The sequence below is a fragment of the Amblyraja radiata genome, chromosome 1, assembly GCF_010909765.2.
Source record: "Amblyraja radiata isolate CabotCenter1 chromosome 1, sAmbRad1.1.pri, whole genome shotgun sequence".
Lineage (NCBI taxonomy): Eukaryota > Metazoa > Chordata > Chondrichthyes > Rajiformes > Rajidae > Amblyraja > Amblyraja radiata.
The window spans coordinates 75402734-75420855 of NC_045956.1; the positions used below are offsets into that span (position 1 = coordinate 75402734).

General features: G+C 39.1%; 1 protein-coding gene across 4 annotated transcripts in view; it reads left to right on the forward strand.

Moving 5' to 3' along the window:
* Positions 1-16676, forward strand: part of aff1 (AF4/FMR2 family member 1) — a 150882-nt gene extending 134206 nt beyond the window's left edge. For all 4 annotated transcript variants that reach the window (XM_033024447.1, XM_033024430.1, XM_033024439.1 and 1 more), the window contains exons 13-21: positions 1483-1726; positions 7064-7161; positions 7271-7334; positions 8880-9016; positions 9193-9264; positions 9355-9448; positions 12940-12983; positions 13467-13675; positions 14314-16676. In XM_033024447.1, the coding sequence (XP_032880338.1) occupies positions 1483-1726; positions 7064-7161; positions 7271-7334; positions 8880-9016; positions 9193-9264; positions 9355-9448; positions 12940-12983; positions 13467-13675; positions 14314-14435 (1084 nt within the window). In that variant the 3' untranslated portion in view covers positions 14436-16676. The remainder of the gene's footprint in view (positions 1-1482; positions 1727-7063; positions 7162-7270; positions 7335-8879; positions 9017-9192; positions 9265-9354; positions 9449-12939; positions 12984-13466; positions 13676-14313) is intronic.
* The last annotated feature ends 1446 nt before the right edge of the window (positions 16677-18122 follow it).

An 18122-nucleotide genomic window follows, 5' to 3' on the forward strand; every position in this document is an offset into this window, starting at 1 on the left:
ATACATCATTGTGAACTCTGTGTCCTTCTCGCAACTTGCTAGCCCATGTCTCCTAGTATCATGAACAAAGTTGGATAAAGAAACCGAGTGTGCTGTGGCCATGTTATTAGTATAGTTCATAGTTATAGTTATAGTTGAGGCGCCAGCATTGATTGCTGTAGTTCCCGACTAGTCCCTGATTTCTAATCTAAAAACAACTTGTTTATTTTGACATGCTTTCTCCTGGTTCGCCAATCATTTATGCATGCAAAGATATCACCCCAAACTTGTACAGCTCTTGTACAGTGCATGGTATGGTATCAAATGCCTTCTGGAAAACCAATCCACCACATCTACTAATTTATTTTATTGATACTATTTTCCACATCCTCAACGAACTCTAGAAATGTTGTCACGTACCTTTTCATAAAACCATGTTGATTGATTCTCCAATGTCTTGCCACAATCCCAGCATTTCCCAATGTCAGACGTTTGACTGACTAACTAACCAATCATTTTTCACTTTTGGTCTCCTTATTTTATTCTGTCGTGCTATTACATTTGCAGTTTTCCCTGACCCCTGGACCATATAAAATTCCAGAATAAATTCCCCAATCTCATCCCCGAATGGACCCCTGTTTACTATTGCTACTCCCTTCCATTTTTTGTACCTATATAAAGCGTTACTATATTATTTGCTAGCTTGCTTGCAAATCTATCATTGAAAAAGATAGATTATCTTTATTCATTATAGATTTTTTGACACCTTTAATTCCAAAATATTTCTTAATTCTCTGGCCGAGCAGTAATATTTTAATCTTCTTTAACTAAGTTTCTTTGGTCATGGATTGTGCATCCTTCCCAGAGAGCCTTGCTTTCTCCCTGCTTATAACTTTGCTGAGATTTATGAAAAATTTGTTAATTGTCTGCGCTGCTGATCTATTAATCATTTTTTTTCTATCAACATTTTAGCTCAGTCTACCCGATACCATTGTAATTTCCTTTATTTGGGATACTGATTTTAAATATCATCCTTAAATTCTATCTTTTTCACAAGCCTCCATTATTTCTTAATTTATCTCCTGATCGACAATATAGCTACTATGGCAAAGCCTGTATTCTACTCCCACGAATGACTTTCCTGTCTTGGTTTTTCTTATCTCTACCACCTGAGCTTCTAAAGTATTAACATACCTCTCCATTTCCTACCACCATCCTCTACCCCCTTCCCAGCATTATCCCTCCTGTTTCCTTCCATCTCTTTCATTCTCCCTCTGCATTTTCTTCCTTCCCATTTCACATTTGTGCCTTGATCTTCTATAAGATTAGTAAAAAGCATACTTGAGACTTTACTAGAAAGTGTTTTCATTCTAGAAAAATATTACTGACTCCTTAAACGTGCATTTTTTACATTGAAACTGTATTGAATATTTGTTGGTAATTTGAGTCAAAATATGCTGTTTTCCTTTTTGTAAAACAATTATTTTCACTCTTTCCTTTTAGAGTTACTACATGCTTCCCTGAGAAGGACAAACCATTTGTACCGCCACTTCCATCTTCTGCACAGAAACTGGCGAAGGTTACCCACAAACGGCCTGACAGTACCAGTAGTTCTTCCAGCCAAGTCTCCACTATGAGTGCTAGTAATACCAAGGTTAAGAGCAGCATGAATATCTCAGCGTCAGGATTGTTACCTTCAAAGCACAAAAGAATGGAGGATAAACAGTCAGGACACATAAAAAGCAAGGTGAGGTCACCAACTCTGCTTGTGAAAAAGTTGGTGCATTTGGTGCACAAAAGAAATCTGCATTTCTTTGTGTCTTCATAACTAACTTTACGTAAAGTTAGTTATGAAAACACAAAGAAATGCAGATGTTGGGACCTTGAGCAAAACACGGTGCTGGAGGAACGCGGCGAGTCAGCAGCATCTTGGAGGGAATGGCAGGTGGTAATTGGGGTCGGGACCGTTCTTCAGACCAGAGAGGGGAGGGGTGAAATCAGGAAAAGAGAGGTATGGGCGCAACAAAGTCTGGCAAGTGGATTGGCACATGGGTGGAATAGGTGGAAAAGGAATCAAAGGATATTGGATAAGGCGTGAAATGCGAAGCCTGAGGGAGCTATATAGGTGGAAGGGATATGTTATATTATACATATGTGTGTGGGTAGGGTGGTCCACAGCTTCTAGCCTTGTAGACACAGTCTGCTTCCACCTCCTCCCCAGATCCACAAGCAGGATGTACTGCTTCAGTTCATTCTGACACTGCAGAGCATATTTCTTTCTACTTTACCTGTCCTTTCATCCCTTGTCCAGTCCCTATCCATTTACATTCTTGACACCTTGAATACCCCCCGCCACTTTGACAATTCCCCATTTACTGTTCCTAAGCAACTCATTTTCATCATGGGCATTCAGATATCCTCTTCTCTCCTTAGCCAACATCCTTTGCCTTCCATCATTCACTTTGTTGAACACGTGCTTACAATTATCAATTTGTCCTACAACTCCATCCACATAACAATGGGATCTCAATGGCAAAAGCTCTGCCTGCCTGTTCACTGGTTATGTGAAAAAAAATCCTTTCAGTCCTGTTTAGACTTCCCTCAACTTTCCTCATGACTGTATTGGTGACGCTTCCTGCTCTAGTACGGAATTCAGATTTTATCTGCTATTTCCATCATGCTGACCGTACATGATTCTTCCATTCCCTTTCTTGACATTTCTAACTTGATCTTGGAATAGGTTAGTTACCAGTATCCATTGTAAACCCACTGACTACAACAGCTTGATTTTGCCACCTTCCGACCACTGATCCCCACTAGAAACTTTTTCATTCTCCAGATTTCTCTGACTCTTTCATTTCTGCTCTGATAAGTGACTTTTCACATTGGTACAGTGCTCTCCATAATGTTTGGGACAAAGACCCATCATTTATTTATTAGCCTCTGTACTCCACAATCTGAGATTTGTAATAGAAATAATCCCATGTGGTTAAAGTGCACATTGTCAGATTTTATTAAAGGGTATTTTTACATATTTTGGTTTCACCATGTAGAAATTACAGCTGTGTTTATACATAGTCACCCCACCCATTTCAGGGCACCATAATGTTTGGGACACATGGCTTCACAGGTGTTTGTAATTGCTAGAACGTGTTTAAATGCCTCCTTAATGCAGGTATAAGAGAGCTCTCAGCACCTAGTCTTTCCTTCAGACTTTCCATCATCGTTGGAAAATTTTATTACTGTTTATCAACACGAGGACCAAAGCTGTGCCAATGAAAGTCAAAGAAACCATTATGAGACTGAGAAACAAGAATAAAACTATTAGAGACATCAGTCAAACCTTAGGCTTATAAAAATCAACTGTTTGGAACATCATTAAGAAGAAAGAGAGCACTGGTGAGCTTACTAATCACAAAGGGACAGGCAGGCCAAGGAAGACCACCACAGCTGATGACAGAAGAATTCTCTCTATAATAAAGAAAAATCCCCAAACACCTGTCCGACAGATCAGAAACACTATTCAAGTCAGGATTTGTTAATGACCAATGTCCGCAGAAGACTTCATGAACAGAAATACAGAGGCTACACTACAAGATGCAAACCACTGGTTAGCCGCAAAAATAGGATGGCCAGGTTACAGTTTGCCAAGAAGCGCAGATGCTTCTCGACTTATGATGCTTCGACTTACGATATTTCGTCTTTACGATGGTGCAAAAGCGATACACATTCAGTAGAAACCATATTTTGAATTTTGATATGCGGTATGATACTCTCGTGATGCTAGGCAACGGCAGCGAGCCGCAGCTCCCATTCAGCCACGCGATTACGAGTGTAAACAACCGATACTCTACTGTAGGGGTCGTCAACCTACGGTCCCCGGGCCGAATGTGGCCCGTAACCCAATATCATCCGGCCCGCAGGCGGATTTTTTACCCCGTAATCATCCGGCCCTGCCGGGCGCCCCGAGCAGCGACCGGGCGCCCCAAGCAGCGACCGAGCTCTGGCTGTACCACATCCTGCGCAAAGCCGCCGGCATGGCCACGCACATTCTGTGAACACGTTTAAGAAAGAACTGCATATGCTGGGAAAAATCGTAGGTAGACAAAAATGTTGGAGAAACTCAGCGGGTGAGACAAGTAATGATTTTATGAGGCTGCCTCACCCGCTGAGTTTCTCCAGCATTTTTGTCTACCTTCTGTGTACACATGATAGATGTGACCCGCCATCCGCTCACAGACATGCGTCCCGGCCCCTATGCAGAACAAGGTTGCCGACCCCTGCTCTACAGTCTACTGTGTTACTAGCATTTTTTGGAAACTTACACAGTGTACAGTGTTCCCAGCGTGGGAAAAAAAATAGATTCCAAAAAATGACACAGTGTACTGTGTTGCCAGCGTGAAAATAAAAATAGATTTGTCGTCAGTTGGGCAGCGGTGGGTTTTGCTGTGCCTTCGGAACACGTGCGTTGGTGGCCTGTCGAGTGGACAATGTTGGAGACTGCGAGCGGTTGATAAGTGGAGGAGAAGCAGGATGTCACATCCCACCAACCTGGTGTGGGATGTGAGGAAGCACTCGCTGGGGCTGGAGGATCCCGGCTACTTCGCTTGTCCTATTTAAGCGACGTGGCGACAGGCGAGTGAGTGACTGAGCTCCAACTCCCACCCTCCTTCTCTTGTCAGTCAGCCCTTGCCTTGGTTGAGCTTAGCCACTGTGTCGTACAACCTTTATTGAAAATGCATTTACGACTTACGATATTTTTGATTTACGATGGATTTATAGGAACGTAACCCCATCGTAAGTTGAGGAGTCGGTGTACTTAAAAGAGCAACCACAGTTCTGGAAAATGGCCTCGTGGACAGATGAAGTGAAGATTAACTTATATAAGAGTGATGGCAAGAGCAAAGTATGGAGGAGAGAAGGAACTGCCCCAGATCCAAAGCATACCACCTCATCTGTGAAACACGGTAAAGGGGGGTGTTATGGCCTGGGCATGTACGGCTGCTGAAGGTACTGGCTCTCCTATCTTCATTGATGATACAACTGCTGAGGGTAGGAGCATAATGAATTCAGAAGTGTATAAACACATCCTATCTGTGCAAGTTCTAACAGATGCCTCAAAACTCATTGGCCGGCGATTCATTCTACAGTAAGACAATATTCCCAAACATACTACTAAAGCAACAAAGGAGTTTTGCAAAGCTAAAAAATTATCAATTCTTGAGTGGCCAAGTCAATCACCTGATCTGAACCCAATTGAGCATGCCTTTTATATGCTGAAGAGAAAACTGAAGGGGACTAGCCCCCAAAACAAGCATAAGCTAAAGATGACCAGGCCTGGCAGAGCATCACCAGAGAAGTCACCCAGCAACTTCAAGCAACCTTTGCATGCAAAGAATATGCAACAAAATACTAAACGTGTCTACTTTCATTTACATGACATTGCTGTGTCCCAAACATTATGGTGCCCTGAAATGGGGGGATTATGTATAAACACTGCTGTAATTTCTACATGATGAAACCAAAATGTATAAAGATGGCCTTTATGACTATGTGATTTATTTCTATTACAAATCTCAAATTTGTACAAGAGGCAAATAAATAAATGATCCGTCTTTGTCCCAAACATTATGGAGGGCACTGTATCTCCAAGGTGTCTTTCTTTCTTTACAATGGCTTATTCTCCACTATAGTTCTCAACAGTATATCTACAATTTCCCAGAGTTCATGCTCAGAGTTATACTTCTCAATAGTGATTAATAGATCATGCTTGTCTTTAAAATCCGGTTTCTTCCCTTGCCAAAATGTACCTTTTTGTGGTGCTGGCAGTATTGCCCCACCTGAGACCTTTAATTTAGCACAGACATAAAATGTTGCCAAAAAAAGCGATGCTGGAGGATGCTGCGATTCAGGCAGTATCTGTGGAGTTTAATGGACTGTTGACATTTGGCCAAGATCTTCATCTAGACTGAAAGAGTAAAGGGGATGTAACCAGTATAAAGAGGTGTAAGGCAAGAACTGGCATTCAATTGGTGGGTACATGAGGGGAGGTTGATTGCCAGTTAACAGTCGTGTGCGGTAGAGAAAGGTGGAAAGAGTAACAAGCTGGGGAGGTGATAGGTGAAGAATCAATAGCAGCAAATTCTGTAATCTGATGGGAAAAGAAGATGAAGTGCAGAACCGAATAAGGAGCTTAGTTACCAGTAGCCATTGTAAACCCACTGATTCCCACAGCTTGACTCTGGCAGATGGGAATGACAGGGAGGGAAGGGAATCCTGTGGGAGATGTTGGGGGGTGGGGGAGGGAGAAGTAGAGAAATAGGCATAGTGTAGGAAGAAATCGGGAGCGATGTGAGAGAACCAGGCTAGAGGGGAGGGAAGAGAAAGTGAAGGAGTATGGATTACCTGAAATGTTAGAGTTCAATGCACATACATTTGGGTTGTAGAGAACCCGGGCGGAATCAGAGGTGCTATTCCTCCAGTTTGCATCAATCGGGAAGAGGCCAAAGATAGACAGATCGATATGGGGAGGGGCAATAAAATGGCTGGCAAATCTTATAGATTTAGGTTATGATATTATTGTCACGTGTACCAAGGTACAATGAAAGCTTTTAGTTTAGAAATAATTTAGAGATTTTGTTTGCATGCTATTCAATCAATTTTTCTGGAAGTAAAGCTTTGCAATGCTGACAGCTATATTCTGCACTCTATATCTTTCCCTTTCCTACATCTATTGTACTAGATTGTATTTATGCATGCTATTTGATTGGATATCGTGCAAAACAAAGTTTTGCAAACCTTATCTCAGTACACCGGACAATAATAAACCTAAGATAGACACAAAAAGCTGGAGGAACACAGGCAGCATCTCTGGAGAGAAGGAATGTGTGACGTTTCGGGTCGAGACTCTTCTTCAAGCCTAAACCTAGTTAGAACAAGGGATGTGAAGAATGGAACTGAATAAAACCATATAATATGAAGTATTTACCCATTCAGTCAGCATATAAACATGATCAATGTTTCTTTATGATCCTGTGGTATTAAAATGACTACAATGAAATCTTTAAAACATTATTATCCACAGGTGTCTTACCAGGGCACTACCAGTAATACCACTCCAGAACAATTCCTCCCGAATGGAAACTCCAAATCAACAAGGCCTATACTCAAGTTTGATGACAAGTAATTTATTTTCATTTAAATAATTTATTTTCCCTAGCACCAAAACATGTAATAATCTATAACCTAACCTGGCTGCATACATAGTGACCTCTAACCCTTTTTGTTTCAGGCTATATTCGGTAGAATATCACTTGCAGGAAGCCAAAAGAATAAAGCACAAAGCTGATGTCATGGTAAGTTGCTGGTAGTGAATTAGTCTTTTTTGGGGGGAAATAAACCATCATTTTTATTGTGTGAAGCGTGGTTTGATTGAACCATTGTCAAATTTAGTAGAGTCTAGAGCATAAGAACCAGCAAAAATATGCGACTACAATGTTATATTCACTGCTTGCATTGAACAAGTAAGCCAATTTAAAGATGTGCATCAAAGAGGAAGAAGTAAATTCATTGGAATGTTACTCATTGGATTAGAAGTAGGTTACAATTGAGAACTTCAGTTCAGTTTAACAAATTTTGAATAGCAGAATGAAAAATGTAAATTTAGAAGAACAGGAGAAACCTGGCACCAATGTATGCTCACGAGGACAGAAGTGATGAACAACAAAACCATGCACAAACAGCAAAGCTTTTGCTGACCTGAAAATCATGGAGGGTAGGAAACTGGCCAAGCAATCTTTGGAGTGTCAGCGAGAATAAAGAAGGTTTCAATAATAGATACAGTGAGATGGGCAGTGGTAGACAATATCAGGATGGAAATAGTCGGACTCGGGTGTTGGGAAGAATGTGAGATTGGGAGCTCACCGGGAATTCAGACAGGTTAGCATCATTGTAAGGCAGATGTGGCACTGCTCAGTTATAGCTGGGTAAAATAGAATCGATGACTAGCAATATTTGGAGAAGAGGTTAAGGATAAATGCATATGCTTTCCTGTTTTGGATGCCATCGTTTTCTCCCTCGTGTAAAACGCATCCATCAGGATCTGACATATTTCAATCAAGTACCCTTCCCATTTCTAAACTTCAGCCAATACAAGAGTCATGTGTACAACCGTTCTTCATAAAACAACCTGTCCATTCATGATATTACTGTAATAAACCATCTCTGAATTGCTTACAACAGTTAACATCTTCCTAAAATGAGATCAATACTATACACCGCTTGAGGTCTATAAACGGAATCATATCATCCGTACTTTTGTATTAATTTCATCTCAAAATGAAGGCTAACAGAATATCATTTTCAGATTAAATTAATACAAAAGCACGGATGATAGGCTACCGTTTATACCAGCTTACTAGCATTTTGCAAATATTGACCTCTGGATCGTTGCATTTCAGTCAGATCTCTCACTATTTGGCTAATAAAACTTTTTGTACTTTTCCTATCAAAATGGGCATTTCCACATACCTTGCCAGACGTTTGCAGGCTCTATAATCCTTTGTAGCCTCCTTATGCCCTCTTTGCAACTTGTTGTGGAACAGTAATTATGTATGTGTCTTTAAGTAATAGTGCATCTTTAATTCTCTGGTCGAAACCTGTGTTAACGCTCTGTTTAAAAAAACATTGCCGCTTACGATTTAATCTAATCTTTAATGATTCACACCACACGGTGTTTATCTCAGTGCAGTTTTGAAGTAAAATAAAATCTAGTAAATTATTTTGTATGAAGTTTTGCATCATGGCAAAATTAACTTTTAGCCCTTGTGAATGGTAAGCATTTCATGGTAGGTAAATCGGACAAATTTTAATATCAAGACAATTTTTTCCCCACAATTTAGTTGGACAAAATTGGGAAAGCTTTCAACTATTTGGATGCTGCATTGTCCTTTGTGGAGAGTGGAATAGCAATGGAAAGTGAGGCACAGCCACCAAAGTCTGCTTACACCATGTTTTCTGAAACTGTGGATCTGATCAAGTAAGTACGCTTGTGTCTCAATTTAATCATCTAATTAATCTCTTTTACTCATTAATATTTTCAATGTAATGTGCAAAGTGACAGATTCATTGAGGTATACATTTATTTCCGTTTTCAAGTAGCAGTATTTTAACCACAAATACTTATATAATCTTCATTTTATAACTTGCTCACAGGTATATCTTGAAACTAATAAACTACAATGACTCATCAGCAACGCCTGTAGAAAAAATGTTTGTAGTATTATGGTACGTAACACCTTGCACTTAATGTAATAACCCTTCCCAAAACACTTTACAATAAAAATGAAAGTACCCTTTTAACTTTGTAATTAACAGTATCCGCTGCCAGTCTCTGCTCTCAATGGCAATGTTCAGATTTAAGAAAGATACTGCATTGAAGTACTCGAGGACCCTAACTGAACATTTCAAGGTAAGCACAAGCTGTGAAGAACAGGATTTATTAGGCATTTTCACATCTCACCAGTTTATTTTTCATCATGTACACTTTCCTAGATATAAATGACTTAAATAGTTAACTAATATAATTAAATCTTTAACCTGGTTCCTATCTACTAATTGGTGTTGCACCATATACAATGCCCTCCATAATGTTCAGGACAAAGACCCATCATTTATTTATTTGCCTCTGTACTCCACAATTTGAGATTTGTAATACAAAAAAATCACTTGTGGTTAAAGTGCACATTGTCAGATTTTAATCAAGGCCATTTTTATACATTTTGGTTTCACCTTATAGAAATTGCAGCAGTGTTTATACATAATCCCCCCCATTTTGGGGCACCATAATGTTTGGGACACAGCAATGTCATGTAAATGAAAGTAGTCATGTTTAATATTTTGTTGCATATCCTTTGCATGCAATGACTGCTTGAAGTCTGCGATTCATGAACATCACCAGTTGCTGGGTGTCTTCTCTGGTGATGCGATGCCAGGCCTGTATTGCAGCCATCTTTAGCTTATGCTTGTTTTGAGGGCTAGTCCTCTTCAGTTTTCTCTTCAGCATATAAAAGGCATATTCATATGGGTTCAGATCGGGTGATTGATGCCACTTAAGAATTGTCCATTTTTTTTAGCTTTGAAAAACTCATTTGTTGCTTTTTCAATCAAGTACCCCTCCCATGACGCATTTGTTTGAACTTGAGCAGATAGGATGTGTCTATACACTTCAGAATTCATTGTGCTACTACCATCAGCAGTTGTATCATCAATGAAGATAAGTGAGCCAGTATCTTCAGCAGCCATACATGCCCAGTCCATAATACCCCCACCACTGTGTTTCACAGATGAGGTGATATGCTTTGGATCTTGGGCAGTTCCTTCTCTCCTCCATACTTTGCTCTTACCACCACTCTGATATAAGTTAATCTTCATCTCATCTGTACCCACAACCTTTTTCCAAGACTGTGGTTGCTCTTTTAAGTACTCCTTGGCAAACAGTAACCCGGCCATCCTATTTTTGGGGCTAACCAATGGATTGCATCTTGCAGTGTAGCCTCTGTATTTCTGTTCATGAACCCTCTGTATCTTCTGCGGACAGTGGTCATTGACAAATCCAAACCTGACTCCTGAAGAAGTCTCTTTGCGATTAGTAAGCTCACCAGTGCTCTCTTTCTTCTTAATGATGTTCTAAACAGTTGATTTTGGTAAGCCTAAAGTTTGTCTGATGTCTCTAACAGTTTAATTCTTGTTTCTCAGTCTCATAATGTAGCAATGTTACAACATTTTGAGATTTTAAAAATCAAGTCTGCAATTTATCACATCAGATAAAGCATAAAAAGAAGTTTAATTTGACACCTAATTCACTTTCATATCTTCAGTATTGAAAAGGTTATGGCCATTTTCATACTCGGAAATTAGCATCTTGTGCTCTATTGCTTTTCCATTGACTTAACACAAAAGCCCATAACTTTCTTAAAAATCAAGAGAACTGAATGAAATTTTCAGTTATTATAGATTAAAGCATTCTGAAATAAATATAAAACATCTTACTTGGATGACCTGAAATTAAAGCATATAATTAGTTAATTACCTAATTGTAGTTAATTACAAAATTGACCATTGTGACGGAAATAGTAATAAACACCCAGACTGCCTTGAAAATTCAAAAATGTGATATTCTCAAGATCAGAACTTTAATATTATTGTATAATATGCTGTAAGTCCGTAACAGATAGGTAAATAAATTGCAATTTCTAGCAATAGACCAAGTCTTTATGGAGAAGATCAGTTGCTTGCTGGTACATTCGCATATCATAATCAGTAGCATCATCATACTCCTCAGATTGTAATCAATAAGCAACTCTGTACACCTTGTTTTTCCTCAATTTTGGCATTGTAAACTACACGTTTTTGCTATTCAAACCACACATGACATGCCTTTCTGCCCACTACTTTCCCATTAACAATGTCCTGTAGATTCCATTTCTTAAGAAAAGGATATTTAAAAAAAAAAAATTTCGGCCAGTGGCAGAACTGCTGCGCCGCTGAAGGTAAGTTTTGTAACATCGCTATATAATGGCTTCTTTGACTTTCATTGGCACAACTTTGATCCTCATGTTGATAAACAGCAATAAAAGTTTTCAAAGGTAATGGAAAGACTGGAGGAAAGACTACTTCTTCTTCTTCTTCTTTGGAGTTTTACGGCAGCCGGCATCCGCAATGTTGCATTGCTGCCACCTTCTGGCTTCATTCCACAGTACTCATGTCTTTATAGTAGATCCTTTTTATAAGCCCAGAGGCCCTCAAGAAATCAAACAACAACTTTATTCCTTTTCCTTTCCCTCCACACTCTAGAATGTTCTTTACTGATATTTCTGTCAATCCAATTTTCCTCATTTCAATGATCATAAATCCTCTTTCTGTCTCATATCTCCTACATGCAACTAGGGCATGCTGAACTGTTTCTGGTTGATGGCATTCCTCACACAGCCCAGTAGGGTGTTTTCCCAATATTTTTAATGTGCTGTTCTGGTGAGTGTGTCCTATCCTCAATCTTGTTAATACTACCTGTTCCCTCCTGTTCCCCCCTCTTCTTGCTGTAATGCCCACTCTGTTTTGAAGCGAATAGAGGTGTCTCCCCTTTGTCTCCTGTTCCCAGTATTGTTGCCATTCCTGAATTATTTTCTTCCACACAATGTGTTTTCCTTCAGATTTGGATAGTTGTAAGTTTACCTCTTTTTTTTACAGCCCTGGAGGAAAGACTAGGTGCTGAGAGCTCTCTTATACCTGCATTAAGGAGGCAATTAAACACACCTGAACAATTACAAACACCTGTGAAGCCATGTGTCCCAAACATTATGGTGCCCTGAAATGGGGGGACTATGTATAAACACAGCTGTAATTTCTACATGGTGAAACCAAAATGTATAAAAATACCCTTTAATAAAATCTGACAGTGTGCCCTGTAACCACATGTGATTTTTTAATATTACAAATCTCAAATTGTGGAGTCAGAGGCAAATAAATAAATGATGGGTCTTTGTCCCAAACATTATGGAGGGCACTGTGAATGAGGATGATGATCATCTCAATCATTGAGGTGTTTACCAAATCAAGTGTTAGGCTGGGGAGGACAGAGTAATAAACAGTAAGAAGTTATGTTCCTAAGATACTCGTCAACTCTTCTTTGGAATTGTTCAATCGGCTAGATTGGAGCCAGGACTGTGATTTGCTGTAAGGTGCCCCAGACGTTTGGTATCTAAGCTGGGACATAACGAATAGACAGTTGGGTACACAGTTGGACTGTCATGTACTAATACAAAATATGCTTGCCATCATTGTTAAGTTTAGTTGATCATATCGCAGTGCACCTTCAGAAGAGGTGAGGACCAGGGTATAAACTGTATTGTTGCCAATGTCAAAACATGCACAGCAAAATTGAGCATTTGTTTTGTGTTCTAGAGTTCTTCCAGGACAGCTCAAGCTTCATCTCCTCGTGTTGCCAGGTAATTAGTGCATGCAGCTCTAATATTTATCCCCTTAGACCAATACTTTAAATATCGCATTACCTAAAATATGTGGCATTACAGTCATATATTCTGATATTTCCCCACATCAGCAACGCTAATCCATCTACCTGGATTTGACCGTACACTGGAGAGATGGAAAATGCCATTGACCATTATGGACTAATGTAAAACATGCTTGCCATCACTGTTACCTGTACTGCTTGCTACAGTTATGCAGTATGGAAGCAAATGTGACAACAGGGCTTCATGAATGTATTGTTGCCTGGTGACTTTTTCTTCTTATGTAGTAAGTTTATTATAGTCTAGCCTTCTTGTCTGACAGTTTTTAAAAGCATATGAGTTACTTTAGGGATGATAGTTGAGAGAATACCAATCGGCTTGATAAGTAAACAAACTATGTTATATTTGTGGGTTGTATGTACATGAGACCAACCTTAATTTCAATGTTTTTGTGTTCAGGAGCACTGGCACACCTTCTCCGCTGTCTCAGACACCATCCCCTGCCAGCTCTGGAGGCTCCCAGCCTGGATCTGCCAGTAATGGTGGAAGTGTTGCCATTCCACACGCGATTCATCAGCTGGCCTCCACCTATGTCAACATCACCTCCGTTTTCCTCCAAGGCCATGACTTGTGGGAACAAGCAGATGCACTAGCGAAAAAAAACAGGGGTAAGAAAAATTAACTGGAAGGGAAAAGGAGTTCCATGTGGTTTGCTGAATAAACTTATTTTCCCCCTGATATTCATGGTTTATATTTGAAAGGTGCAGTTAGTAAAGTGAAAATTAAAATTTACTGATGCAAAAAAATAAAGTTATTCTGTTTTAAAAGTGAGACTAGCACTTAAAGTGACCGATAAAATCGGTTGTTGGATACCAATTTAGAACAGTGTGAAACCTGCATGTAATGAAGCATATACATTCACATAATCCATTCCCACAAGCACTACAATTAAAGTGTCGGTTTTATGTGGTGCTAAATTTTCAAATTGGACAAACGTTTTAATTTCTACTGTTTTTTATTTTCAGCATTAAAATGTGATTGAATAAAGGAGTCTGTTTCCATTCATTTGCCTAAACAATTGTTTCTTGTTTTTATTGTATTCACTCTGAAGTTTCCAATTTCATTAGCATTTGTGGGAGTTGAAGCAGAGTGAATGCAACATGTCTTTTTAATTCTATCAAGCAAATACTGAGAATTTTTTTGAATAAAACTGATTCAGATAAAATGAGAGTCTCATTGCATTCCATATTAGTCGAGTTCACAACTTATTGGGAAATATCTAACTTTATATTTGTCTCTTTCTTAGAATTCTTCATGGAGCTTGATGCAGCAGTTGGCCTTTTATCCTTGACCAGCAGCATGACTGAACTTGTACACTACATCAGACAAGGTTTACACTGGTTGCGCCTGGAAACTAAATTGCTATAACAAGATGCTGAAAACGATTCTGACATCCGTCTGTGCAACTTCAGCACCCAAATCATGAATGGCCAGTGTTTTTCTTTAAATAAGCAAAAGCAAATTTAAAGGTATTTCTGTGCAACAGAAACTTTAATAGTGTAGGTCGGAAATTAATTATGGAAAAAAATGAACTGACTGTTCACTTTGTGAGCAAAAATGCAATTTATTTTTTCTTGACCCCTCCGAAATTCAGAACGATGAATGCACGCTATTTGATATTTCTTTGTTGAAGTAACTCAGAAGGATGAAAGGCTGGGAAAGTCCCCTCTTAACATGTATTAAGGCCTGAAAATGGCAGTGGCTGTTCCCTCGCCTTCTAAGCACTGGTGCACATATTGTGTATTAACTGCTTGAATTTAAAAAAAACATTTAGCAGCCAAAGAATGTTGCAGTCTCCAGAACATTGTTGCAGTGAACTCCCGGAAAGCCTTTGAACACAACGCCTAATGGACGAGGCACACCGGGATGGAGGATTATATAAATGATTAGGTCTCCAACTGTTAATTGCGTTCGTATACTGGGAGCTGTGGGAAAAAAAGACTTTACTTTTGTGTGTTTTTCTCCCCCCCCCGTTATATTCATACTTACTGCCATTTTTCTCCTATTTATTAGAAACAAGTCATTTTATTTTCACACTAAGTATTGCTAGCAAGGATTTTTAACAAAATCAGGTGCAGATAATGAAGACGGGATGGGTGTTGGGACAGCACAGGAGGGGGGGATTGGAGGGGGTGTTAACATGGAAGTAGTAGTTGGAATATTTTATCGGCCATTATCTGCCCTTTGCAACAGTCTATATCAATGCCGCCTATTATTGTTCAGCGTGCCTTAGATGTTCTGCTTTGTAAATAAGCAGTTGGTTCAGACCATAGATGGTGCTGCCTCATGGATGTGAATTAAGGAAGTGTGGAATTGTGCTGAAATGTATAAGACACAGTTACAGTTTGGTTTCATATACTGGTCCTTATTGAGCAATTGTAACAATGATCATTATTCACCATCTTCTGTTCCCTGCACATCAGACTTGTCCTGAGTAAAGGTGAGCAAATGTTTTGGGTGTGAAATTACCCTTGTGATGATTTTCTACCTATTATTTTATTTTTATAATTGGGGGAAGGGGGGTTTCTTGCTGTGATCAGGTAGAGGCAAGGGGACATGGGAAACCCGAAAAATGTTGCAATTGTCAAAGATCTTACTTATGCGGGCATGTTCAGAAACAAAAATCCTTAAAACTTGCTAGCAATATGTATAGTTTCAAGAGATCATGGGCAAACCCAAGCTACTGCTCATCTCCTGTCATTCTAATGCTGTAAATTAAATTGTCCCAGCTGCCTGGGTTAAAAGCAGTAGAGTCGTGAACTCCAACAACTCCCACTTCTCAGTGTTACTAGAATTCATTAACTTGATTTGAAGTTTGTACTTGCACAGAAATTGCATTTTGCTGATTGGAATTGCTGCAGAAATGGCAGATTTTCTGCATTACTCATTACTGTAAACCCAATTAAATTAAAATCCCAACACTGGCTAAATGAATGAAGATTGTACCGAATAACTAATGGCAGATTGAGTATAGGGGCCTTGCCGTGGTTGTATCAACAAAAAAGCTGTTACCATTATCAAGAAGTATAGCAAAATGCACTTTGACTAAATTAATTTCATTTTGCACCTTCCATCAAGCACATTTTCACGAGGGTGTGTTTCAAATTAAGGAAACATGAAAGTCTGCTTTATTTTCCTTTCACCCTTTAAAATGTGTTTCCTGTAGCATTCAAAACGTTTTAATGATTTAAATCAAGCAATAATTATGGTATTTAAATAGAATTGATTAAAGTCTTCAGGAACATCTGTTTACCTGTGTAAGTCAAGGAGAACTGGGAGGACTGGAACTGATTTGCCTCTCGTGCTCTCTTTTAGCTTGTCTCTTAAGTTGGCAATAAGGATGTTTGCTGTTGGCTTCAATACTTCTGTATTGGGGGAAAAAGCAGATTTCTCCTTCCTCTTCTCATTGCTAATCACCTTCCAAAACACATGGATGTTGGATGAGGATAAGCTCTGGTTCATTAGGATGTTTCCCTCATTTCAACCTACTGTATTAAATTAAAACATCAGTATGCATCCGAAAGACTAGTCAATTATCAGAGGATGAAAAGCTGGAAGGAGTAAAAGTTATTATTCCTTGCAATAAATATATTGTACGTTTACATAGAATTGTTTTGTTTTACTCTGTTCTCTTCACATCAAATTCGGGGACCATGCTGCTGCCATGCAGAGTGCTGCATGTTTCATTAAGACAGGTGATCACTCAGTATATCCATTTACTACAAGTTAATACTTAATTATGCATTTAAATACTAAGAATGTAGCGCAATCATATATATCCAAACCTTTCCCATTTGTGATGCAGTAAACATTTTGTAGCGCATCACACTGAGCAATTTAGTTTGTCTCCTGCAGCTGAAAAGTGCCATCGACTATTTTCTTTTTCTGCTACACTCGGCCTCTCAATTTCTAGATTTGTTCAATATGAAAAATAAACCCCAAAGCAGCCAGTCACTAACTTTCTCATATGGTCATAAATTTCCATGAACACAGCTGGACTATTGCTCAAATTATGCAACTCTATTTGATTTTATTGCATTTTCTAATATTCAAACTCCTTGCCTTGAGAATGTTTGAAGGCACTATTTAAATTTGATTTGACTGAACCGTGGTATGTGGAGAATAACCTGGTTTAAGAATGACAGCCAGACAGTACACAAGTTATCCTGGTGTTGAACGAGTGATCATTCTGTGAAAAGCCATTGTGAAGAGCTTAGCTAATGTCGATAGTGACAAAAGCCAAAATATACTATGTCACTAATTTTATTGTTGGACTAGAATCCAAATCACCCCTCGCATCCAGATACAATCTTTAACCAGGATACTGAACTTGGCCACTGTGTCAAAGAATGTGTTTGATAGGCTTGGAAGATATCAAAGCAACATCTGATTCTGTCTTTTCTCAAATACCATTTGCAGAAGTCATCTGCATCCTGCATAGATGGGGCAGAAACCTCTGTATATTCTTTGCTTCAGGATCCTTGAAAAGGATTGAAGAGAAGCGGCACCTCAACGTAGCGTGGTTGAAGATTCAAGTCTGGTGCCTGTGTAGTTTACATGACTCAGTTTCACACCCTGTAGAAATGTTTTATCCTGGTCAAAGTCCTGAATCTATCCCCTTCTCCACAAGGTTTTTGTTCTATGTTAAATTTTACTTTGCTTCTTATCCATGAAGTAGGGAACAGCATTGTGGTAGACTTTCTCACCACAAGCAAAGTAATTTTCATAATAATAAAAATGGTAAATGACTTTGTTACGGGAGGATTACATTTGATTTATCACTGTTTATTCTACTTGATAGATACCCTCCACTTAAGTTTACATGCCAGACAACCTCCGACATATCCACAACTATAATATTTAGTTCCTGAACTGAGACAATCCTATAGTTGAAAATTACATTTTTCAATGACCTTTGCAGCTTTTTTAAAAATCTTTTTATTCCACATTTACATCAGCTATTCAAAAGCTCAGGAGAAAGATGCCCCTTCAGTCCTCCACTGACTCACTGAGGGCAAATCATTCTGTGGGAAGCTAACATTGGCAATTTTTCCA